At 45.4% G+C, this 20054-nt stretch overlaps 1 protein-coding gene across 2 annotated transcripts in view; it reads right to left on the bottom strand.

Annotated features, from left to right (window-relative positions):
• The window catches only part of CTDSPL (CTD (carboxy-terminal domain, RNA polymerase II, polypeptide A) small phosphatase-like), a 137956-nt gene that overhangs the window by 4537 nt on the left and 113365 nt on the right, over window positions 1-20054 (bottom strand). For both annotated transcript variants that reach the window (XM_006869157.1, XM_006869156.1), the window contains 3 exons: window positions 12517-12618; window positions 8712-8768; window positions 4916-5008 (listed from right to left, as the gene is read on the bottom strand). In XM_006869157.1, the coding sequence (XP_006869219.1) occupies window positions 4916-5008; window positions 8712-8768; window positions 12517-12618 (252 nt within the window). The remainder of the gene's footprint in view (window positions 1-4915; window positions 5009-8711; window positions 8769-12516; window positions 12619-20054) is intronic.

Genomic DNA, 20054 nt, shown 5'->3' on the forward strand with positions numbered 1-20054 from the left:
GGTTGGAGAACAAGAGGAAGAGCCCAGTGAGATGGATTAATTGGCACAGTGACAGCAACAATGGGCTCAGATGTAGCAAAGACTGTGAGGTTGGCCCAGGACTGGGCAGTGTTTCATTCTGTTGTGCATGGGTTTACTACGAGTCGGTACCAACTCGACAGCACCTAACAACAACAAAAGCATTATTGTTAGTGCCATCTAGTCAGTTCCAATTCATAGCAACCCGGTATAGGGTTTCCAAGGAGTGGCTGGTGAGTTTGAACCGCTGACCCTGCAGTCGAGTACTTATCATACAGTGCCACACCTGGGAGCATAGGGGGTTACAAGTTGGGCTACTAACCACAAGGCCAACACTTTGAATCTATCAGTCATTCCATGGGAGAAAGATGAGTCTTTCAGCTCCAGTAAAGATTCACAGCTCGAAAACCCTACACAGGGTTGCTATGAGTTGGAATTGACTTGATGGCACACAACTACCGTCACCAAAAAGAGAATAAAGGGAAAGCAAATCAAAAAGGCAAAGAGGAAAAATAAGAGAGAAAATAAAAAGAAAGAGATAGCACAATAAGCAAAACAAAGGAGAAGAGAAAACAGAAAGATACGAGAATAGTGAGGGAAAATCAAGAGGAAAAGAGAGAAGAATGGAACAGGAAAAGAAAAGTTAAACTGAAGGAAAGAAGAAAACAATGAAGGTGGAGAAAATAGCATAGAAAACAAGGGAAGGGAGAGAAGCAGGAGGAGAAAGAAAAGACAAAACAAAGAAAGTTAAAGACTTGGGTAGGGCTGGACCCAGAGAGGAGAAAACTGTGGGAGCAGGGAACGTAATATGGGTTAGCACTCTCTGCCAGTCAAGGAGCTTAGGAGGAGCGGGGAGAGGGTTATATGTGCAGCGTAGATGAAGTTCCTGTAGGCCTAGGTGTTGTCTATGGCCAGGCCTTACAGGTGGCTGAACTCAGGGTCTTCTTTCCCAGAAGGAACTCTCTGAGGCCCAGAGGGCAGCCAGGGGTAGGGCAGATGGTTATGTGAGTTCCTGATCCTCTGGGGGCTGGCTGTGCACATTCTGCTGGTCTGAAGAGGCAGGATCTGCATGCTTCTAGAATTGGGGTGGGACACCTGGTACGGGCTCACAATGGCATGACTCTGACCTCTGGGAAAGCAGGGACTGTGCAGGGCTGAGTTAAAGTGGGAGCTGGCCATGCCTCTGGTCACCAGAAGAGTATACAGAACAAGAGAGAATCACACCTTTCTCCCTGCTAGCCACCAGTGTGCCTATGTGTGGTCAGGTTGCCATGTGAAGCCAATCGTGCTTACAAAAGCGCAAGACGGCCTTGCGAGTCAGGCCAGCTGACAGTTCACCCATCTGTCTTCTTTCTCGCTGCTCATTCAGCTTCTCCTAGTAATATTCAATCTTTATCCTTTCCTCTGAAGCTCAGGGTTCCAGGATTGTAATCTACTGGTTTTCTTTGGTCTTTTGTATCTCCATTGGAGTCTATGTAGCAAGTCTTCTTAGTCCGCCATCTTGCTGGAAGTCCTCCACGAATTTTTTCATGTCCCCTCGTACATTCCAGCACCTCACAGAATGCCTAGCCAATGGTAGAGGCTCAGTAATAATTAGTTTCATTAGTGAATGAAAGGACTTTGATTCTGGTTTATGTGGCATGAGGTCACACTGCCTCCTAGAGATCGACTGGGCAAATGGGCCAGCCTCGCTCCTACTGTAACAGAACGGAGTCCAAGAGTTTTACGGGGGGAGCCTGAGTCCAGCAGCTCATCCTGCATGACCTTCTCCCACATCTGTGGGAGAGCAAGGGGAAGGGTCTTCCTCAAAGCAGACTAACCTGGATAAAACATAAAAATCACAAGATTCCCAAGAGAACATCTCTGTAAGTGAAGATACCCAAAAGAGTGGACCATAATGAGTGGCTGGGCCTGCAGGCAAAAGAGTACAGTTCCCAGGCTGCCATGAGGCCACCAGCATCAATACCAGACTGAGGGGGATAGCCAGGGCTCACTAGGGGCCCGATGACTGCAAAGGAGGGGACGGCACCAAGGCTGGTGGTGCTGGGCAAGCCAGCAGTGAACACCAGCAGCGGAGAAAATGCTGGGCGGATGCAGGATGAAGGCTCCCGGGCTACACAGCCACTAGGACTCCGTGGGAAAGTCCTCCCTCTCCATGGACATCCTGAGAGGCAGTGTCCAAGAGCAAGTTAGGGGAGGCCTGGGGCCACCATGGTTTTTGCGGGTGAGCCCAATGACTGCCTACATAGGGCTGCTGATTCTAGATGAAAAAAGATGATTAATTCCCATAATCATTAGCACTGGTGGTGGCATCCATTCTCTTTGAGGAGAATGTCTAAATCTCCAGACTCACTGATCACATAGAGAATACGGAACACCTGCCGCTACACCCTTCAGGTAGGGACCAGAACTCACTTCCATGGCTCAGTTTTCAGCCAAACAGCAGAAAGGCTATAAGGATAACAAGAACACAAAGGGAAGTGTATTTGTGATCAAAACGGCAGCATTTACCCAAGGACAATGTTCAGAAGGGTTAGGAAAGGAGGAGGTATGCAAACAGGAAACAGGGAGGAAGTGTCCTAAGTGATGTTGCATTGTGGGATTCCAATCAATGACATGAAACAAAAGGTACATGTGAATAGTCCGATGGATAAATGAATCTGCCCTATACACCTTTACCCAATGTACAATACAAAGTTGAAAAAAAAGAAACAAAGTAAGAGTGTCCAAGTCTCCAGGCACTCAAGGGGATGTGGAGAATGTGAGCCTTCTTAAGGGCAGAGAGTTTGTCTTTTCTGTTTTCTGCTATGTTCCCTGTGGAGTCCCAGTGTGGTGCTGGAGTGATCCACTGGAGTGCTAGCCACAAGGTTGGTGGTTCAAACCCACCACCCACTACCTCAGAAACACTATACAGAGTTGCTATGAGTTGGAAATGACTAGACAACGCTTAACAACAACAACATAGCCCCAGTGCCTAGTACAGTGCCCGACTCACTGAAGGTACTAGGTATCTGTTGGATGAATGAACGATGGGTTTTGACAGTTAGCTTGGGGCTCTCTCAGGCCACTGGGTGGGGTGTAGGGACATCCACTGCACCCATGCTGCCAGCCTGGGCACTCAGTCCAGAGCTCAGAAGTGGGGAGTGGCCACCTGTCAGCAGGACATGTGCACCAAAAAGGAGAAAGGGTGGAAGGCTGTGCTAGGAGCTGATTCGGTCACCAGGCTGGAGCAGCAGGAAGAGAAGGATGGAAAGACAGATGGAGGGACAGGTGGAAGCCGTCCAGGAAGAGAGACTGAAGGACGCTGTTTAAGCTACGGCTGGGGATGATGCCAGGGAAGAAGGGTGCTTTTCATTCTGCAAGAGGAAAATCAGCTCTCAGTCTACCAACACCGGCACAATCTTTCTGTTAGTTATTTCTTTGGTTGTTACTTCAGGCTCTTCTGTGTTCCCCGAGCACGGCCAGAGGAGCCACAGACGCTACAGATACAATTAGTTTTAATACCATTCATCTGCAACACTATCAGCCAGGAGAGATTCGATTTTCCCTGAGGCCACTTTCTCTTTTTAGCATGCAAAAATAGTGCCCAGGTTTTGGAATCCTTCAGGGCAGGCTCATGTGTTTATGCCTGGTGAGGAGGCCCATGCAGGTGGGATTCTTCTCTCATCTTGGTTATCAAAGATGCACCAAAGTAGGACCAGCTCAGGATGGCAACACAGTATGTCTGGGAAGCTGGACTGAGAGTGTCTGACATGCAGAGAGTGTGGGCAGGCACCAGAGTTAGGCTGTGGGGAGGATGCGGCTGGGGGACCAGTTGGAGCAGGTCTGGAGACAGGTAGGAATTTAGCCTGGGCTGCACAAGGCTCAGCTCTGAGGCCACTCAGGGTGCCCAAGGTGCCCATGGTGGCTGCCACCAAAAATGGATGGTGTTGGCCTATCAGAGTTAGGATCTGAGGGATGGTTCTGACAAGGTACAGCACAGGTACCTTGCTCATCTATGAAGTGGGGAGCCTGTACGATACTGGGGGTGGGGATAGCTGTGAACATGCTAGTTACCTTAAATAGTGTGTCCCAGCAAAGGAATAATCAAAGGCACCCTGGTGGGTGGTCCACACCCACCATAAAGATTTACAGCCTTGGAAACCCCACCGTCCTATAGAGGGGCTATGAATTGGAATTGACTTGATAATGTGGGCTGGGTCAGACAGGGCCATCCCACGCTATGGAACCAAAGCCTATTTTATCACCAGTAAACATTCATGATGGTACGTTATGACAGTGCCCAGCACGGTATCCGGATGGAGCACAGGGAATGAGTCAGGCCTGCACCAAATAAAGTCCTTCATAGGCATCATTTCACTCGGTAGATGGGATTATCCCTAATTTACAGAAGAAGACACTGCGGCTGGAGAAATGACACGGCTTGTCTGAGATCACCCAGTTCAACAGGGCAGAGGCAGGACGCTCATTCAGTGTGAGAGAATTATCGACATTATCTCTCACTCATCTCCTTCAATCCTGCGTAAGCTTCAGCTGAGGGCTCACAGGCCTGGGCTGCTAGCATCTGGTTGCCAGCAACAAATGAGGTGAACCCACGTGCCTGCCTCACACAGCCACCCCTTTTTGGTTACTCCGAGCACATTAGCGATTTCCTACTCTGTGGACGACCCAGCTTCAGGAGGCTGCATGCAGCAACTTCAGGGAGCATTTGTTCCAAGGGCTCTCTGTCTCCATGGTAACCAGAAGCCTTTCAGTCTGGTGCTGTGCACATGGCCTGCATCCATCCCATCTGGGCTGGGAACCTGTCGCCATAGAAACAACTTTTCCCACCTTAACAAAAGGCTTCCTGATAGACAGTGGGTGAGGTGGAGGGGCTGGACCTGGGGGCAGGACTCACCTTGGCCAAGCTGGCGGTGAAAAGCACACACTCAAAAAGCTGCCCCATCCTCTGGAGGAACTCGTCCACGTGTGGCCGCTTCAGCACGTACACCTAAAATAGCAGGAAACAGGGAGTTGGTTGGTCAGAACAACGTTGCTGGGGAAGACCAGGGCCCCAAGGCTAATGGGAGGAAGAACTCCTAAAGGCTCATGTCTCCTGCATCCAGATATACAGGTGGCCCACAGCAGCCCTGCCTGTATTGAAAGTCCTGGGGATTTTCAGAAGCAGCGAGAGAAAGGGCTGGGCTCAGTTTATAGGAAACAACTCATTCACTTCACATGTGTTCTTGGCACAGCTCTGGGTCAGCTCTGGTGCAGACATAGGCCATGGGCCGAGGGGCTCTTCTTTTGGAACTCTGGGCCTAGCCCAGAGTAGAATTACTCTCTATGATTGCCCCTGTTCCTTCCCTCTATTCGGACTGAAACACCTCTCTCACAGACAGGCCTGGGGTTCACGTGCAGGCCCCACAGAGAGGCAAGACTTGTCTTCCTTGTTGGCCTGGGAAGCTGTCTCCTCGGTACCACAAAGGTTACTGCATTTGGGTTTGACACACAAGGCAGAAGCTAGCCTACTCCCAGGTCCCCGGAAACCAGCCATGAGGAGGGGCCGAGGATAAGTTTCTTAGACGGCAGGGCTTTGGGAAGCCTTTGGGCCAGGTGAAGCCAGGCAGGCTAAGTAAGGACGGCAGGGTTCAGCCTACTGACTAGGGACCCTGAACGAATCTGAGGAAACATGAAGCGAGGTGGGAGAGAAGGCAGAGCTGGTGAGAGAAGACGGAGGAAGGGGGAGGAGGGAAGAACTAATTAAAACTTTAATAAATTCCAGTACAAATTAGCCACTTCACTAAAAGTTGTTAAAATTCAATTCATATTTCCTGAGCTCCAGCTCTGCGCTCCGCCTCAAGTCATTAGAAAGGGGAGTAAGACACAGACCTTGCCCTTGAAGAACTCACAATCTAGAACTGATGCAAGCACGAATATCTCCAACACAAACATGGCAAAATCAAAGTTATAAACCCACCACCACCGAGTCAATTCTGACTCAGGGCAAGCCCATGTGTTCCAAAATAGAATTACGTATTTCATAGGCTTTTCAACAATTAGCCTTTGACTCTTACACTCCTCCCCAAGTCTTCCCCTGAATGACTACAATCCTACAGAAGGCGACCATCAGACCTTTCTTCTACAGCCAGGTGGAGCTGAACCACCAATGTTTTGGTAAGCAGCTGAGTGCGAACCGTGTGTGCCACCCAGGGACCTAGTGAAAGTCACAGTAGAGAATACGTCAAGGACAACGGACTCCCCTCTCAAAAGGGAATCATAAAAGGCAACTTTTGGCCTGGGCCTTGAAAGATGACTAGGAGTTCAGGAGGTCCGTAAAGATGAGAAGTGCGCATTTATGCAGAAGAAACAGTATGAACATGAGGCCTGGGAATACCCGGGGGGATAGAGAGGAGCCAGTGTCTCGTGAGATCAGCCTGGTTGAGATAGAGATAGATTAGGGCGTTAGGGGTTCCTAGGGGAGGTGGTGGAAGATACACTATGAGAAGCAGGCTGGGGTGAGCAAGTGACGGAAACAGGTTAGCTGTCATTCTACAGGAGGTGAACAGAAGCAGTGGCTAACATAAGGGAAAACAGGGCTCTGTACCACGTGGAGGATGAGGGGTCAGCAGAGAAACTCTGCACAGACCTGAGTAATTTCCAAGGTGCTGACCTGCCTGAAACAAGTATTCAAGAGAGTCAAGCCTTTGTGGGAAACTCCCACTAGACTGAAAGCATGGGAGGAGCAGGGTCTGAGGCCCAGGATAGAGAGAGGGGTCAGAGGAGTAGGAAGCCAACACTACTCAGGGGAGCTGGGGGAGGGTGGGGGGCCTAGGGCCGGGTCTGTGGCTGCAGCAGCTCCAGGCTCCTCATTTTGCCTGGGAGACTCCTGGGTACCAGCAACTCTCACGACGGGACTGTCGACTGTCAGTCGGGAAACCTAAGCAGAGTGAATGGGTATGAACTGTGGTCCTAGGATTATTGTTTGGAAAAGCAAGCTTTGCTCCATGCAGGGGCAGGGACCAGCTCCTGGCCACACAGGGGACTGGTTCAGGATCTCTGGCGCTGGCGCCTCTGGCGGAGAGGAAGGTCGGGCGTCCAGGCCCGCGTCCCCATGCAAGTAACCAAGAATAGGCCCATTGGGACCTGCACAGCCTATCCTGGATTACTTGAACGAGGCCACGGCCTTCGCCAGGGCCTTGGTCCTCCTGCTCTTGGTGCCCATGGCTTCATTCCCTCAGGAGAGAGATGTTCCTGAGTCCCAGCCCTGGGGCCTTGGGTATTGATTGCCAGGTGAATTACAGCACAGTCAGGGGGAAGCTAGGGGAGCTGGATGCTCTGGCAAGAATGGGCCAGCCACAGTAGGCCAGGCCCCCAAGGGGCATGTTCCTAGTCACATGGGGTGAAGGTTTAATTTCTCTCCTGATCCTTGCCACGCTACTGGGCAGTTCTCCTTTGTCTCATTGTGAGCACTTTGCAACAGAAGCCAAGATAATAAATGCAGAAGTCTTAACGGCTTCTCAGATGCTGAGTTAATTCAGATGCTTTTGCAAATGTTAAATGCCCCAGTGCCTGCCGTTTTGGCTCCCTGATGGCTTTTAAAAGCAAGAAGTGTGGAGATGCTGGGGCAGGGCCACCTTTCCCAGGAAGTGCTTTCTGGTAGGGGCTTCTGGAGAACAGGGAAGAAAACAAGGGCAGTGCAGGACAGGGACTCTGTGTATCAGGAAAAGGGCCCTGGGACAGGGGGCAGGACTGGGATTCTCATTCTTTCCATCTGGACACTGAGGTGACTGGCCCAGCCAAGCCCCAAGGCCTGGCCAGCTCTGACACTCTGCATTCAAAAGAGCCACCTAGAGAGAGAGAGCGGATATGATTAAGAAAAGACTTCCTTTTGTGGCTTAATTACCAAGAAAGATTTTCCTTCCTGGAATATGAATGCACGTCAAGTCAGGTACTCTCCCTTTATGACCTGATCTTGGGGGCCAATGAGGAGGCTGGTCAGACACCAGAGTGCTCCCACTTTTCCAACCTCCAAGCCTGTTTTTCATACAATGTTTCCAGTATGTTCACAAGGGAGGTGATTTCGAGAGAAGCTTCACGCAGATAAGAAGTCAGAAAGAACTAAGATGCATGCCAACTGACTCTGGCATGACTATTCAAGGCAGCCTGCAGATCCAAACACACACACCATCCTCCCCTCCACCCACATGTTCCTTTGTGATTGGGTTTTTGCTAAAGATTCTCTGGAGAAAACCACACAGCAGTGACAAGATCAGTGTGGAGTGGCTGGCATTTGAAATGTACACCTTTCCCAAGAATCCACCAGAAGTGGGTGACTTGTGGCATTTTCTTGTTCCCTGCTAGAAGAGCAGCCCAAAGCAATTACATGAGGAAGTTAATTAGACCATCAAGATTGGCCAGTGGGGAACATGGAAACTTCTGAAAGTCTACATCAAATCAAAGAATGATTTGAAGTTGCAACCACATCTAATATTTACAAATAGATGATTGTTTTCCTGATAAAGTCAGTATAAAAGAAATTCATCTGAGGAAAAAAAAAAGCAGAAAGTCATTGTACATATTCTACAAAGTCTGTTTCCTTTTGGTTCAGTACTAAAGTTATTACTGAAATGGGAATGTAAAAACAACATTCAAAGGGAATGAATGTACTTATTAAAAAATACTGAGACTCAGACTGAGCTTTGATTGCTTACCTGATGTATAGTTCCATCAATTTCAACCGGAACAATAAAATCAGCATTACTAATAGGCTAGAGAGAAAAGAAATTGTAATTAATATGTCTGAAAGAATAAAATAAAATTGGAAATTTTAGTGAGAAAAAAAATCTTGTCTGGATCAGTGTTTTGATTATTGGCATAAACAGTTTAGAAGAAGGATGTTGAAGTATGCCTAGATTTCTTAAAATGAGCACAAGCAGGAAAGCACACTTATTTTCTGATCTGAATATTGTTACATTTTGAGCATCCTGGCCCAAACTCTTATCACTTCTCTTGCCTCTTGTCAAGGGTGGGACCTCAGAAAAGTCCCAGAACCTGCCAGGATGATGGCCACCAGGGGGCAGAGGTGAGAGCCCAAGAGTCCCATAAAATCAAAAACAAAAGCACTGTTGTGGAGTTGATTCCAAATCACAGCAGGAGTCCTGGTGTGGCACTGTAGGATAAGCACTGCACTGCAAGGTCAGTTTGAACCACAAGGTCAACAGTTCAAACCCACCAACCGCTCTGTGGAAACCCTCTACTGGGTCTCGAAGACTAGGAACCTACTCGATGGTACTTAACAACAACAGGATAGAGCAGAACGCTCTGATCTTTACAGAAGCAGACTGTCTATCTTTCTCCTGTGGAACATCTGGTGCATGTGAACCACTGACCTTTTGGTGAGCAGTTAAATGTTTTAACCACTGTGCCACCAAGGGCTCAGAGAGTCCCATAGGGACAGTACCACTCATGGGAAACAATTTGTCCTAGAACCACAAAACTGAACTGCCCTGCCTATACTGCCAAAGCATGTGGCGTAGTCAGAGGTCACTGGCCACAACTGTACACAGACAGGCTCTTTCTGTGGTGTTAAGTTTCTTCTTTCTTCCCTGGTTCTAGTGCTGGGCCTGATGGGTATCTATGGTTCTATCAGTGGTTTCAGGGCCTGCTCAGTGACCTGCCTCCACTGTCTCTTGGCCTTTGGGGAGGTCAGCCCACCCTAGGCTGCTCTGCTCCAAGTAGCCCAATGTCCAGCACACCCACAAACTTCTGGGTATCTAATATAACTGTCTGGCATCATTAATTACATTTCAAATTCAAATACTATTCCTTGGCAGTCACAACATTCTCAGAGATAAATTTACACCTTATCTCCAAACAGAATTCCACAAATTAGATAAAACAAAACAAAACAAAAACTAAAATCCTCAAATGAAAAGATCCAACTGCACGATCAGTGAGAGAGAGACAGAGGCAAGGAGAATGTGTGTGGTGGCCACTGGACAGGCTACGGAGCTCGGTTATGAAGTTTCTGGTCAGACTGAGCTGGGCTCTGCCCACCACCGAACATTACAAACATTCTTCTTTGATAATGTAAATTGAAAGTTTTAAAGCTGTTCCATCCTGGGACCCTTACTGAGCACTCAGCAGAACATGTGGGGCTCATCACCACAGTTAATTTATTCCCAGGGTCAGACAGGGAAGGCCAAGTTCAATAGTTTATAATTTCCAGCTAAAATACTGAATCATGTTAATCAACAAAAGGAGAGATTGAAGGAAGAAAGTCTCACAAGGAATTCCATAGTGGAATTAGACTCCTCAGAGAATAAGAAACCATTCCCCAGCTACAAACAAGCACCCAACCTCAATTTCCCCTCACATGCTGCCACTGAAGCAGCCTTGCTACAGCCGGAGCTTTCTACCTCGTCTAGGAGCCTGAGTGATGTACAGCTATCTGGGCATCTTCAAGGGCAGAGGGCTCTCAGCTTTCAGATTCCCAGAGGAGTCTGAAATCCTCAGAACATAAAAAATCATACAACAAAGAATATTCTAACAGAGGACCCTAGGACCATCAAGGAAGAAGAGCACTAGTGGAATGTGGGAGCCTAACCAGAGATGGAGGCAGAGATGAGGACATGGAGAGACAGAGCAGCTGAGGACTCTAGACTCATGGAAAGAGAAAGGCTGTGGGCTGGCGGCCAGGAGGAGGGCTTGCAGAATGTGCCCTTTGGTTGTTTAAATGATCATATATTCCTGAGTGTTTTTGTGTACATAAAAAAAGCCACACAAAAACAAACAAAAAATAAACTCACAAGGATTAGAAGCAAAATACTGGTAAATGATGATGCATGGAGGGAATTGTAATCATTGCAATGAAACAAAATATGATAGGATGAGTGCAAAACCAATGTCCCCCCCCATGTAAACTATCACTCAATTCACAATAAAATCTTTAAAAAAAAATTATACAACAAAGATTACTCTACCTGCAACAGCAGGCAATGTAGAGGAGAGAAAACAATCAGGAGATGCTGTTCACACCAGCTCTTTGCATCAGTGTCTTCCGAGCAGGCCCTGGATACACCAGGGGCTGCCAAGGCCAGCGTTGCCCACACTCCCAAAAGCTGCTTGTGAGGCTGCTCTCTCTGTTTTGATGGCGACTGTCCCTGCTTTGAAGGACTGTCTTTTAGGGGAAATTGAAAAAACCATGAGCAATGTGCTCCTGGAGAAGAGGTGCCCAACGCCATCCAGAACTGAGCTGGGACACTGCAGTCCTTGGACCAAGCCTGGAAAGGCTCATGTCACCAGGATGGAACAACTGGACGGCAAACCACACGGTCAGCAGTTCAAACCCACCAGCTGCTCCTGGGAAACCCTGCCTAGGGTCGCTATGAGTCGGAACAGCACTTAACAACAACAACAACCCCTACCCCTGTCTTGCTCATGCCTGTTAGTAAAGTAAGGGGTATCCAAGCTGGGTCTAAAAGAAAGAATGTAGTGGAACTTGGTCAAGTAATAATTGTTGTTGTTGTTGTTAAGTGCCTTCGAGTCGGAGCCGACCCATAGCGACCCTGTACAGGGTTTCCGATTAGCCAGAAAGAATCCCAAGGAAAACAGGAACCGGCTCTAAACACCTGCTTCTTTTCCCTAACACACTAATTCTTCATTTCTAAGTCTTTTTTTTCTTCCTTCCCATCATTTGCCTCTTTGGAGTCATTTATTTCAAGAAATGGAAAAATGGCTAATTAATTCATTTCTGAATAGTGCAGCCAATTAGAAGCCCAGGACCTATGAAGTCTCTGGTAATTTCTAATTCTCACCATGTTTTCAGGTGGAGGAGAGGGAGGAGGAGGAAGGTGACAGGAAGTGGGATGGACAGGCACTCAGTCTGATGATCACCACTGCAGCTCTGCAATCTTCACGAGGCACCCCGAAGGGGGGACACTCACTTAGCCACAAGACTTAGAAAAAACCCTCTAGCAACCCCCCGTCATGAAAATGGTGAAAACAAACAGCTAAATCTGTTCAGATGCCATTAACGCTGGAAGCCTTCTTCAGAGTTGGACTTCCTTCAAAAACTGGTCTGGGAAATTGTCCAGGACATTAGGTTGCTCAACAGTTTCCAACAGTGTCTCCCCAGCCCCTCCAAATAGAGCACACAGCATTTAGGTTACCCTGACAAATACATATTCGAGTCCTGGGGCACCGATTGCCTTGTGCCACCTGAAAAGTATTTCTTCAGGGGCTCCAGTGTTGAGAAATCTAATCTCATAGGTGAGAATGGGGTCTCAGTTTGTTGGCAGTCCAAGATTTCTTCTCCAAACGCATTAAGTCATTGTTCAACGACTTTGGTTAATGTCCACCTGAGTTAATAAGCAACTGTTAGTGGAATTTCTTAATGAAGATTGACGTCACATACTAACAACCACAAGCTTTTATCCTTTTTTATTTTGATTTTTTTCCAATAGACAATTGTCATCAAATCACAAAGATGGCTGAGGATTTTTTATGCTGACTTACCTTAAATGAGCTGTGCACCAGTGTTTCATCTAAATCAATGACCACACACTTCTTTCCATAGTCAAGCACTGTCACCTCTGGCAGGAGGTATTTAGCTGGTGGCTAAAGGACAAAACACAGAACACACTGTATTAATACCTACGTATAAAAGACAAACCAATTCCTGTATTTCTATACTCGTATTAGACTATGTTAATGAGGGTAAAAATGAAACCAAACATTTAAAACGCCTAGTCCGGTACACCGTGGAATTTCATTAATAGAAATAATTAGTTTGCCTAGATTTAGGAATCAGGCAGACTGGGGTTTGAATATGTGCTGTCGGTTTCTTGGCCATAAGTGGGGATAATAATATTTGCCATGAGGTGTCACTATTATCAATTCTAATGAAGGCAAAGAACCCAGCATTTTGCCTGAACATATATGGTGGCTACTGTCATGACTGGAGCCCTGGTGGCGGAGTAGGTTAAGCTCTGGACTGCTAACCGCAAGGTCAGTGGTTTGAACCCACCAGTTGCTCCACAGGAGAAAGATGAGGCAGTCTGCACCGAAGGAGATTTACAGTCTCGGAAACCCTATGGAGCAGTTCTCCTCTGTCATATAAAGTTCCTATGAGTTGGAATCAACTTCATAGCAGTAGGTTTGGTTTTTAGTTTATTGACATTTCTAAGATAGACTATAAAAGCATGAATGTTTCAACGTCATAGCTACCTTTATTAGTGCTGGCTCGTTTTCTAGTGTCATAGGCTACCTGAATTTTCACTGTGGCACGTAAGTGCATTTGAGAGTTATGTTGGAACCAGAGTTCTGTTTTGTTTTTATGTTGTTGTTGTTGTTAAGTGCCTTCGAGTCGGAGCCGACCCATAGCGACCCTGTACAGGGTTTCCGAGGGTGTAAATCCTTACGGGAGTAGAAAGCCTCATCTTTCTCCCGCGGAGCAGCTGGTAGTTTCGAACTACTGACCTTAAGGTTCGCAACCCGATTCGTAACCACTACGCTACCAGAGCTCCTGTAGCTACTTCTTATTGTTAAGTGCCGTCAAGTCAGTTCAGACTCATAGCAACACTGTATAGGGTTTTGGAGGCTGTAAAGTTTTTTCTAAAAATTGAAGAGAAACTAGAGATCCACCAGCAAAAGGTAATCCAGCCCCGATAGCTGTTGTTCACTTCCAACTCATAGTGACCCTGTGTAGGGTTTCCAAGGCTGTAAATCTTTGTGGCAGCGGAAAGCCTCATCTTTCTCCTGCAGCCCCATAGCAGGAAAGAGAAATAAAACGGGCGCATGTACAGGGCCCTGCTTTGTAGTCCAAAACCAAATCAAACTCAGTGCTGTAAAGTTGATTCTGACTCATAGCAACCTTACAGGGTACAGTAGAACTGCTCCATAGGGTTTTCAAGGCCGTAATTCTTTATGAGTTACTGCCTTACCTTTCTCCCATAAAGCAGGTAGTGGGTTCAAACCACCAAACTAATTTGCAGACAAGGCTTAACTACTGGAGTCACCACGTTCCCGTCCTTCTGCCTAAGTGAGGTATCATACTAAACATATCTGGCATTTTTTTTTTTACTCCTTGGATTTTTTTGTCATTACTTTAATTCATATCCCCATATGCTATCCAGAAAATCCATTTATATGCTTTTGTAGTAGCTGACTCTAATCTTGTGATAAAGAGCCCATCAAAAAGCTAATAAAATGCTAGATTATCTTCAGCCAACATGACTCTTGATTTAGAGTATTTATTTCTTTGGGCCTTGTCTCATTCCAGAAATGACTTATTTTCATTTACTTTTGCATCATTTTCAATGTCCAATGTTAACGAACTAAATTTTCTGTTCAGTATTTGATGCAAAGTTCAACACACGAAAGTACTTTTCCCTAGCCATCAAGGAATGCACAATTTCATTTATCAAATAAAATAAGAAAGAATGAAATCGAGACAGTCTTTTTGATTGGGCATTTCTTTTGTGTGTATGTGTGTGTCTGTTTGTTGAAATTAACCATTAGCCATGGTCTAAAGCTAATTTTGGACTTTAGCTGGTTTCAGGCTAAGTAAATTTGCAAGTCCAATGATCACCCTGCCCTAGAGGGGGCATGCAGGACTGAGAGACTGAGTAGCAGCTACCTGTGAAATAAAAATGACTTCCTTAGCATTTTTAACCCACACTTTACAAGCATTCTCTGAGTTAATTGTAAGTTAAAAAAAACTTTACTGTAGGTATATTCGCCAAAGAATGATCAATCATTCAAAATCAAAAAGGCAACATTTACCTAAGGACAAAGTTGAGAAGGGTTGGAACAGTGGGTGGACCAGCAGTTTTAACTTGAAAGGGACTCTCTTTAGCAGTTGTGGATGTCTCAACCTGCCTGACATCACTCAGAAGAACAAGCCTTTAAAGCCCTCCAACTCCCTTAGATCGAATTAAAACTCCCACGAAATTTTACGTGACCTTGTGGCACTGGGAAAGGAGGTTTCTTATATAACAAGAGAAACCCAAACCCACTGACTTCTAATCCATTCGGACTCAAAAGATATCCCACAGGACAGAGGAGGGCTGCCTGTAGGGTTTCTGAGACTGCACATTGTCATGGAAGCAGGCCGCCACATCTTTCTCCAGTGGGTTTGCCCTGCCCAGTGCTCTAACCAGGAGCCTAGGTGTAAGATAAACTCACCAGCTGCTCCACGGATGAAAGATGAGGCTTTCAGCTCCCATAAAGATTTACAGCCTCAGAAATCCTATACAGGATCACTATGAATCGAATCCACTTAATGCCAATGAGAATTTGAGAGCGCTTTAACCGGCACATCAACAGGACTCTGTTTCTTATGTAGGAGGTCCTAAAAAGGACTCAGTCCTTTCTTATAAAATCAATGAGCTGTCAGATTATAAAACCCCAAACATTAGCATAAACTCACAAGGAGACATTCTGTATCAAAAATGTTTTAAAAAGGCAGGGTGTGATCAGAGAGGATTTGAACTATTTCTGTGTTGAGCCAAGCAGAAAAAAATGTTTGCAACCAGAATAAAATGTTTTTAATTTTTTACTGCACAATTATGTAATAAAAACATATTCTTTGTCAAGAATATGGGCATGTAGGAGTAAAAGACAGCTCTTCTTTTTTTCAGTGTCCCTCATTCCTTTCCCCAGATGCCTCCCCTCCCTTTCAGTCTGTTGTGTATCTGCCCCATCCTTTCCCTGTATGCTTACACACCACTAAAACAACATTTTTAACTTCATGTAATTGCTAGCCTGAACTCATGGTGTGGCGCTGTAGGATCAGCACTGGACTGCGAACCACAAGGTTGGTAGTTCAAAGCCATCAGCTGCTCCTCAGAAAATCCTATACAGGGTCGTTATAGATCAGAACTGACTTGATCGCATTTAACAGCAAAACTAACAACAACTGCTAGTCTGGACTGCATAACATATCTGAAAACATCAAAGGTGTGCCAAAGGTGACTCAGGTATTTTATAAATCTGAGAAATAATAATGAGTTTCTTAGCATTTTTAATCCATGCTTTACAAGCATTCTCTGAGTTAATTGTAAGTTAAAAAGCACTTTATTGTAGGTATATTCACCACGGAATGATCAATCATTCAAAATCAAAAAGGCAACATTTACCTAAGGACAAAGTTGAGAAGGGATGGAACAGTGTGGGTGGAACAGAAACAGGAAGCACAGGGAGGAAGTGGGATAGTTGTTGCTTCACGGAGGGGATTGTCGTCATTGAGATGAAACAAAGTGTATGATTGGTTGAATGTACAACTGATGATCTTGTCTGTAAACCTTCATTCAATTCACAATAAGAAGTTTTTTTAAAAGGCTCATGAGTAGCCATATAAGGTGCAGTTTTTGGTCTCTCCATGCCCAGAAGAAAGAAGAGTGATGAAAACTGAAGTTGCTTGCGATCAATTAGTCCAGTGGACCAAAGGAACAGGACTCTGAAGCCAGAAAAACTACATGGTATTGGTATGGTGCTGTGGGCTCATGCATCAGACTGCAAAGTCGCTTGAACTGCAAGGTCAGTGGTTCAAGTTCACCAGCTGCTCCTTGGAAACCCTATACAGGGTTGCTATGGGTTGGAATCGACTCGACAGCACTTAACAACAACACCACCCAGCTACCATTACCAACTGTTCTGAAAGGGATAACAGAAGGTCGCAGATAGAGCGGCAGAAAACGTGACACAAAACTTAAAATTATATTAAAAAAAAGACCTGGCTTACTGGTCATAAAGAAACTAGAGGAAGCTGCGACTGTGGCCCTCAACCATCCTTCAACCCTCCTGGCTCAATTTTCAGCCAAGCAGCAGATAGGTATATATAGGTAACAAAAACACTGCTAAAATATGCTCACTATGGAATGGTCAATCATTCAAAATCCAAAGGGCAACATTTCCCAAAGAACAAGTTGAGACGGGATGGGAGGGAGGGTGGCCTGGAAAAAGGAAGCAGAGGGAGGAAGCGGGATCACTGCTGATGCAGGGAGGGGATTGCAATAATTGAGATGAAAGAAAGTATAAGATTGTTGAATGTAAAATTGATAATCTGCTCTGTAAACCTTCACTTAATTTACAGTAAAAAGTCTCCCCCTCCTGAAAAAAAAAAAAAAAAAAAGAAAGCCTTATTGTACTAATCCGAAGGAGCTCTGATGGCATAATGGGGTACGCACTGGACTGCAAACCATAAGCTAAGCAGTTTGAACTCACCAGCAGCTCTGTGGGAGACAGAGGAGGCTTTCTGCTTCTGTAAAGAACTAAAGCCTCGCAAACCCTACACAGGGTCCCTGTTTGTTTTTTGGTTTGGTACTGTTCTGATGGAAAAGAGTGAGAAGGCTGAAACTCATTAAATAAGCTACTGATTTAGCATTTGTGCTGCAGAGAACTAGAGCAGGCTGGGGTGGTGGCAGTGAGCTCAGAGGGCTCAAGAATCCATTCCTAAATGCACACCACTTCTCAGCAAGCCTGGCCTTAGATGACTACAAATTCTTCAGTCTAGCTGTAATAATTCTTCTGGACAGCTTTGTCCTTGGAACATGCAAGGACACTGTAGACAACTGCAATGGTACTTTGTTGTTTCAATTGATCTGTTCAGGGAATTCGAGGGTAATCATTGACTAAGAAATGTCCTGAAGCAAATTTTTGTCTCAGGCCATCATCGTGAGACTGAAGAGCAAGAGAAACACAAGATGGGGTGGGGAGTGGGACCATGGCTTGCCACCTACAGTGTAGAAAGGGTGTTTATTCCAGCCCTCTTCCCGGAAGCAAATCAGAAATTTCCTGAACTGGAGTCTAGGAAGAATAACCTATTGATATTAAGATTATTTCCCAGGAGTCCTGTTATTACAAATGTTAAACACTCCACTGCAAACTGAAAGTTGGCAGTTCAAGTGCACCCTATAGCTCCAAGGGAGAAAGATCAGCTCCCATAAAGATCCCAGTCTAGGAAACCCTATGTTGTTGTTGTTAAGTGCCGTCAAGTCGTTTCTGACCCACAGCGACCCTGTATAGGGTTTCTGAGGAGAGGCTGGTCGGTTTGAACCACCAAATCAGTCATCTGGGGTTCCTAGGAGTTGGAATAGACTTGAAGGCACCTAATGATAGCAGCAGGGTTATTTCCTGGAGAGTACCCGCATCCACACAGCCTCACAAATGTTATAGTATCTCTTTCTAGTATACTGGTGGTGTTGTTAAGTCCATTGATTTGGTTCTGACACATAGTAACCCTGTCTAGAGTTTCTGAGGAGTAGTTGGTGGGTTTGAACCACCGACCCTGCAGTGAGCAGTCCAGCGCTTATCCTACAGCACCACACCAGGATTGTTGTTTTTCTACTTAAGATGGCTCAGACTTAGGGTCTGCACAGGGTGTCCTCTGCACTTCAAAAGTTCAGGGCTGAGCTTTCAGAGAGATCTGCAGAAGGAGAAAACTCCAGACTGGATTTAATCAGCACAATTGTTCTGTTTGTACTTTCTTTGTAAGGTTTTGGTGGAAAAAGGGTACCAATGCTTATTAAAGTCCTAGGCAAACAGCACAGAAACGGATCGTTAGAAAACAAAGTTCTCTGCCCTTTAGCATCTTTAGGGCTGTGCTGCCCTGCCAATACACCTTGTGGTTGTGAGCACCCGTGTGGTACATGATTCAAACAAGAGTGTGAAGCGGTAAGACGTGGGTCATGGTCCCAACAGCATTCCTTACTGGGGCCACAAGTTTTCAAGGGTTCACCTCAAGCCACGACCACCGAAACGTCTGTGGTTTCGAAACCTTCTATCCCTTCCCCTTTAATACCTGACTTTATCAAATAGCTCATGAAGCTTCCTAGTAAGATGTGTGGAGGGTCCAAATCTCCAGTGCACAGTGAGGAGGCAGATGTCACACTTAAGATGGAACACTTAAGATCAAGTCCAAATAAAGATGCCACATGCAGAAAGTATGTGGAAGAAATGAATAGTGCTCAGATAATTGAGTAATCATTGGGAAAAATAAAATTAGATTGCTATTTCATGACTTACACCAAAATAAATTTCTGACGGATCCAAGATTTAAATGTAATATCGAAACTATGAAGGAGCCGAGGTGGTGCAATGATTAAAGCATTCCGCTGCTAACTCAAAGATGGCGGTTTGAACCCACCAGACTTTCCACATGAGAGAGATGTGGCAGTCTGCGCTCATGAGAGACTGCAGCCTTGGAAACCCTATGGGACAGTTCTGATCTGTTCTATAAGGTCACTAAGAGTTGGAATCAACTCAGTGGTCAATGGGTTTGGGTTTTAATAAAATGACTCAACTCCTAGAAGAAAATGTGGTTCATAGACATAGAGTAAACAACCAACTCACACCATTGCCACTGAGTTGATGCTGACTCATAGAGATCAAGAGACCTTTCTGATCATGACGTACAATCCAGGGGCCTTAACAATAACACAGTTGCGTATCATAAAATTAAAACATATTTGTGGCCAAGAAGATTATAAACAAAGTAAAAGGATACATCATAAATTTGGGAAAAAGTGATCATTTCCTTGAAATTGTAAAAAGACAAACAACACAGAAGAAAAGACATACAGGCAATTAAGTTTTGAAAAGCTGCTCATATTCACTCAGAAACAAAGAAATGCAAATCAAAGCAAATAGATAACCATTCATTTCTTTCAGATTAGCAAAGATTAAAGAAGCACTCATTGCATATACTTTTTGGAGGAATGTCAATTAGCATAGGTTTTAAAAGGGCAATTTAGCTTTAATCTATCAAAATGGCAAAATAGATCCTTTAAGTATAAAATTCCATAATTAGTAACAGATCACACAGATTTGTTTAAGTGCTTCGGAGTCAGTTTTGACTTATAATGACCCTGTAGAAGGTTTCCAGGCTTTGAAAATCTTTTACAGGAGCAAAAAGCCTCACAAATAGTATCATATAAATCCATAAACACACATGTGCCAGGATATTTGTAACAAGTATTTAGAATAGTACATTGTTGTTGTTGTTAAGTGCTGTCACGTCAATTCAGACTCATAGGGACCCTGTATAGGGTTTC

This window comes from Chrysochloris asiatica, unplaced genomic scaffold (assembly GCF_000296735.1).
Source record: "Chrysochloris asiatica unplaced genomic scaffold, ChrAsi1.0 scaffold00127, whole genome shotgun sequence".
Taxonomy (NCBI): domain Eukaryota; kingdom Metazoa; phylum Chordata; class Mammalia; order Afrosoricida; family Chrysochloridae; genus Chrysochloris; species Chrysochloris asiatica.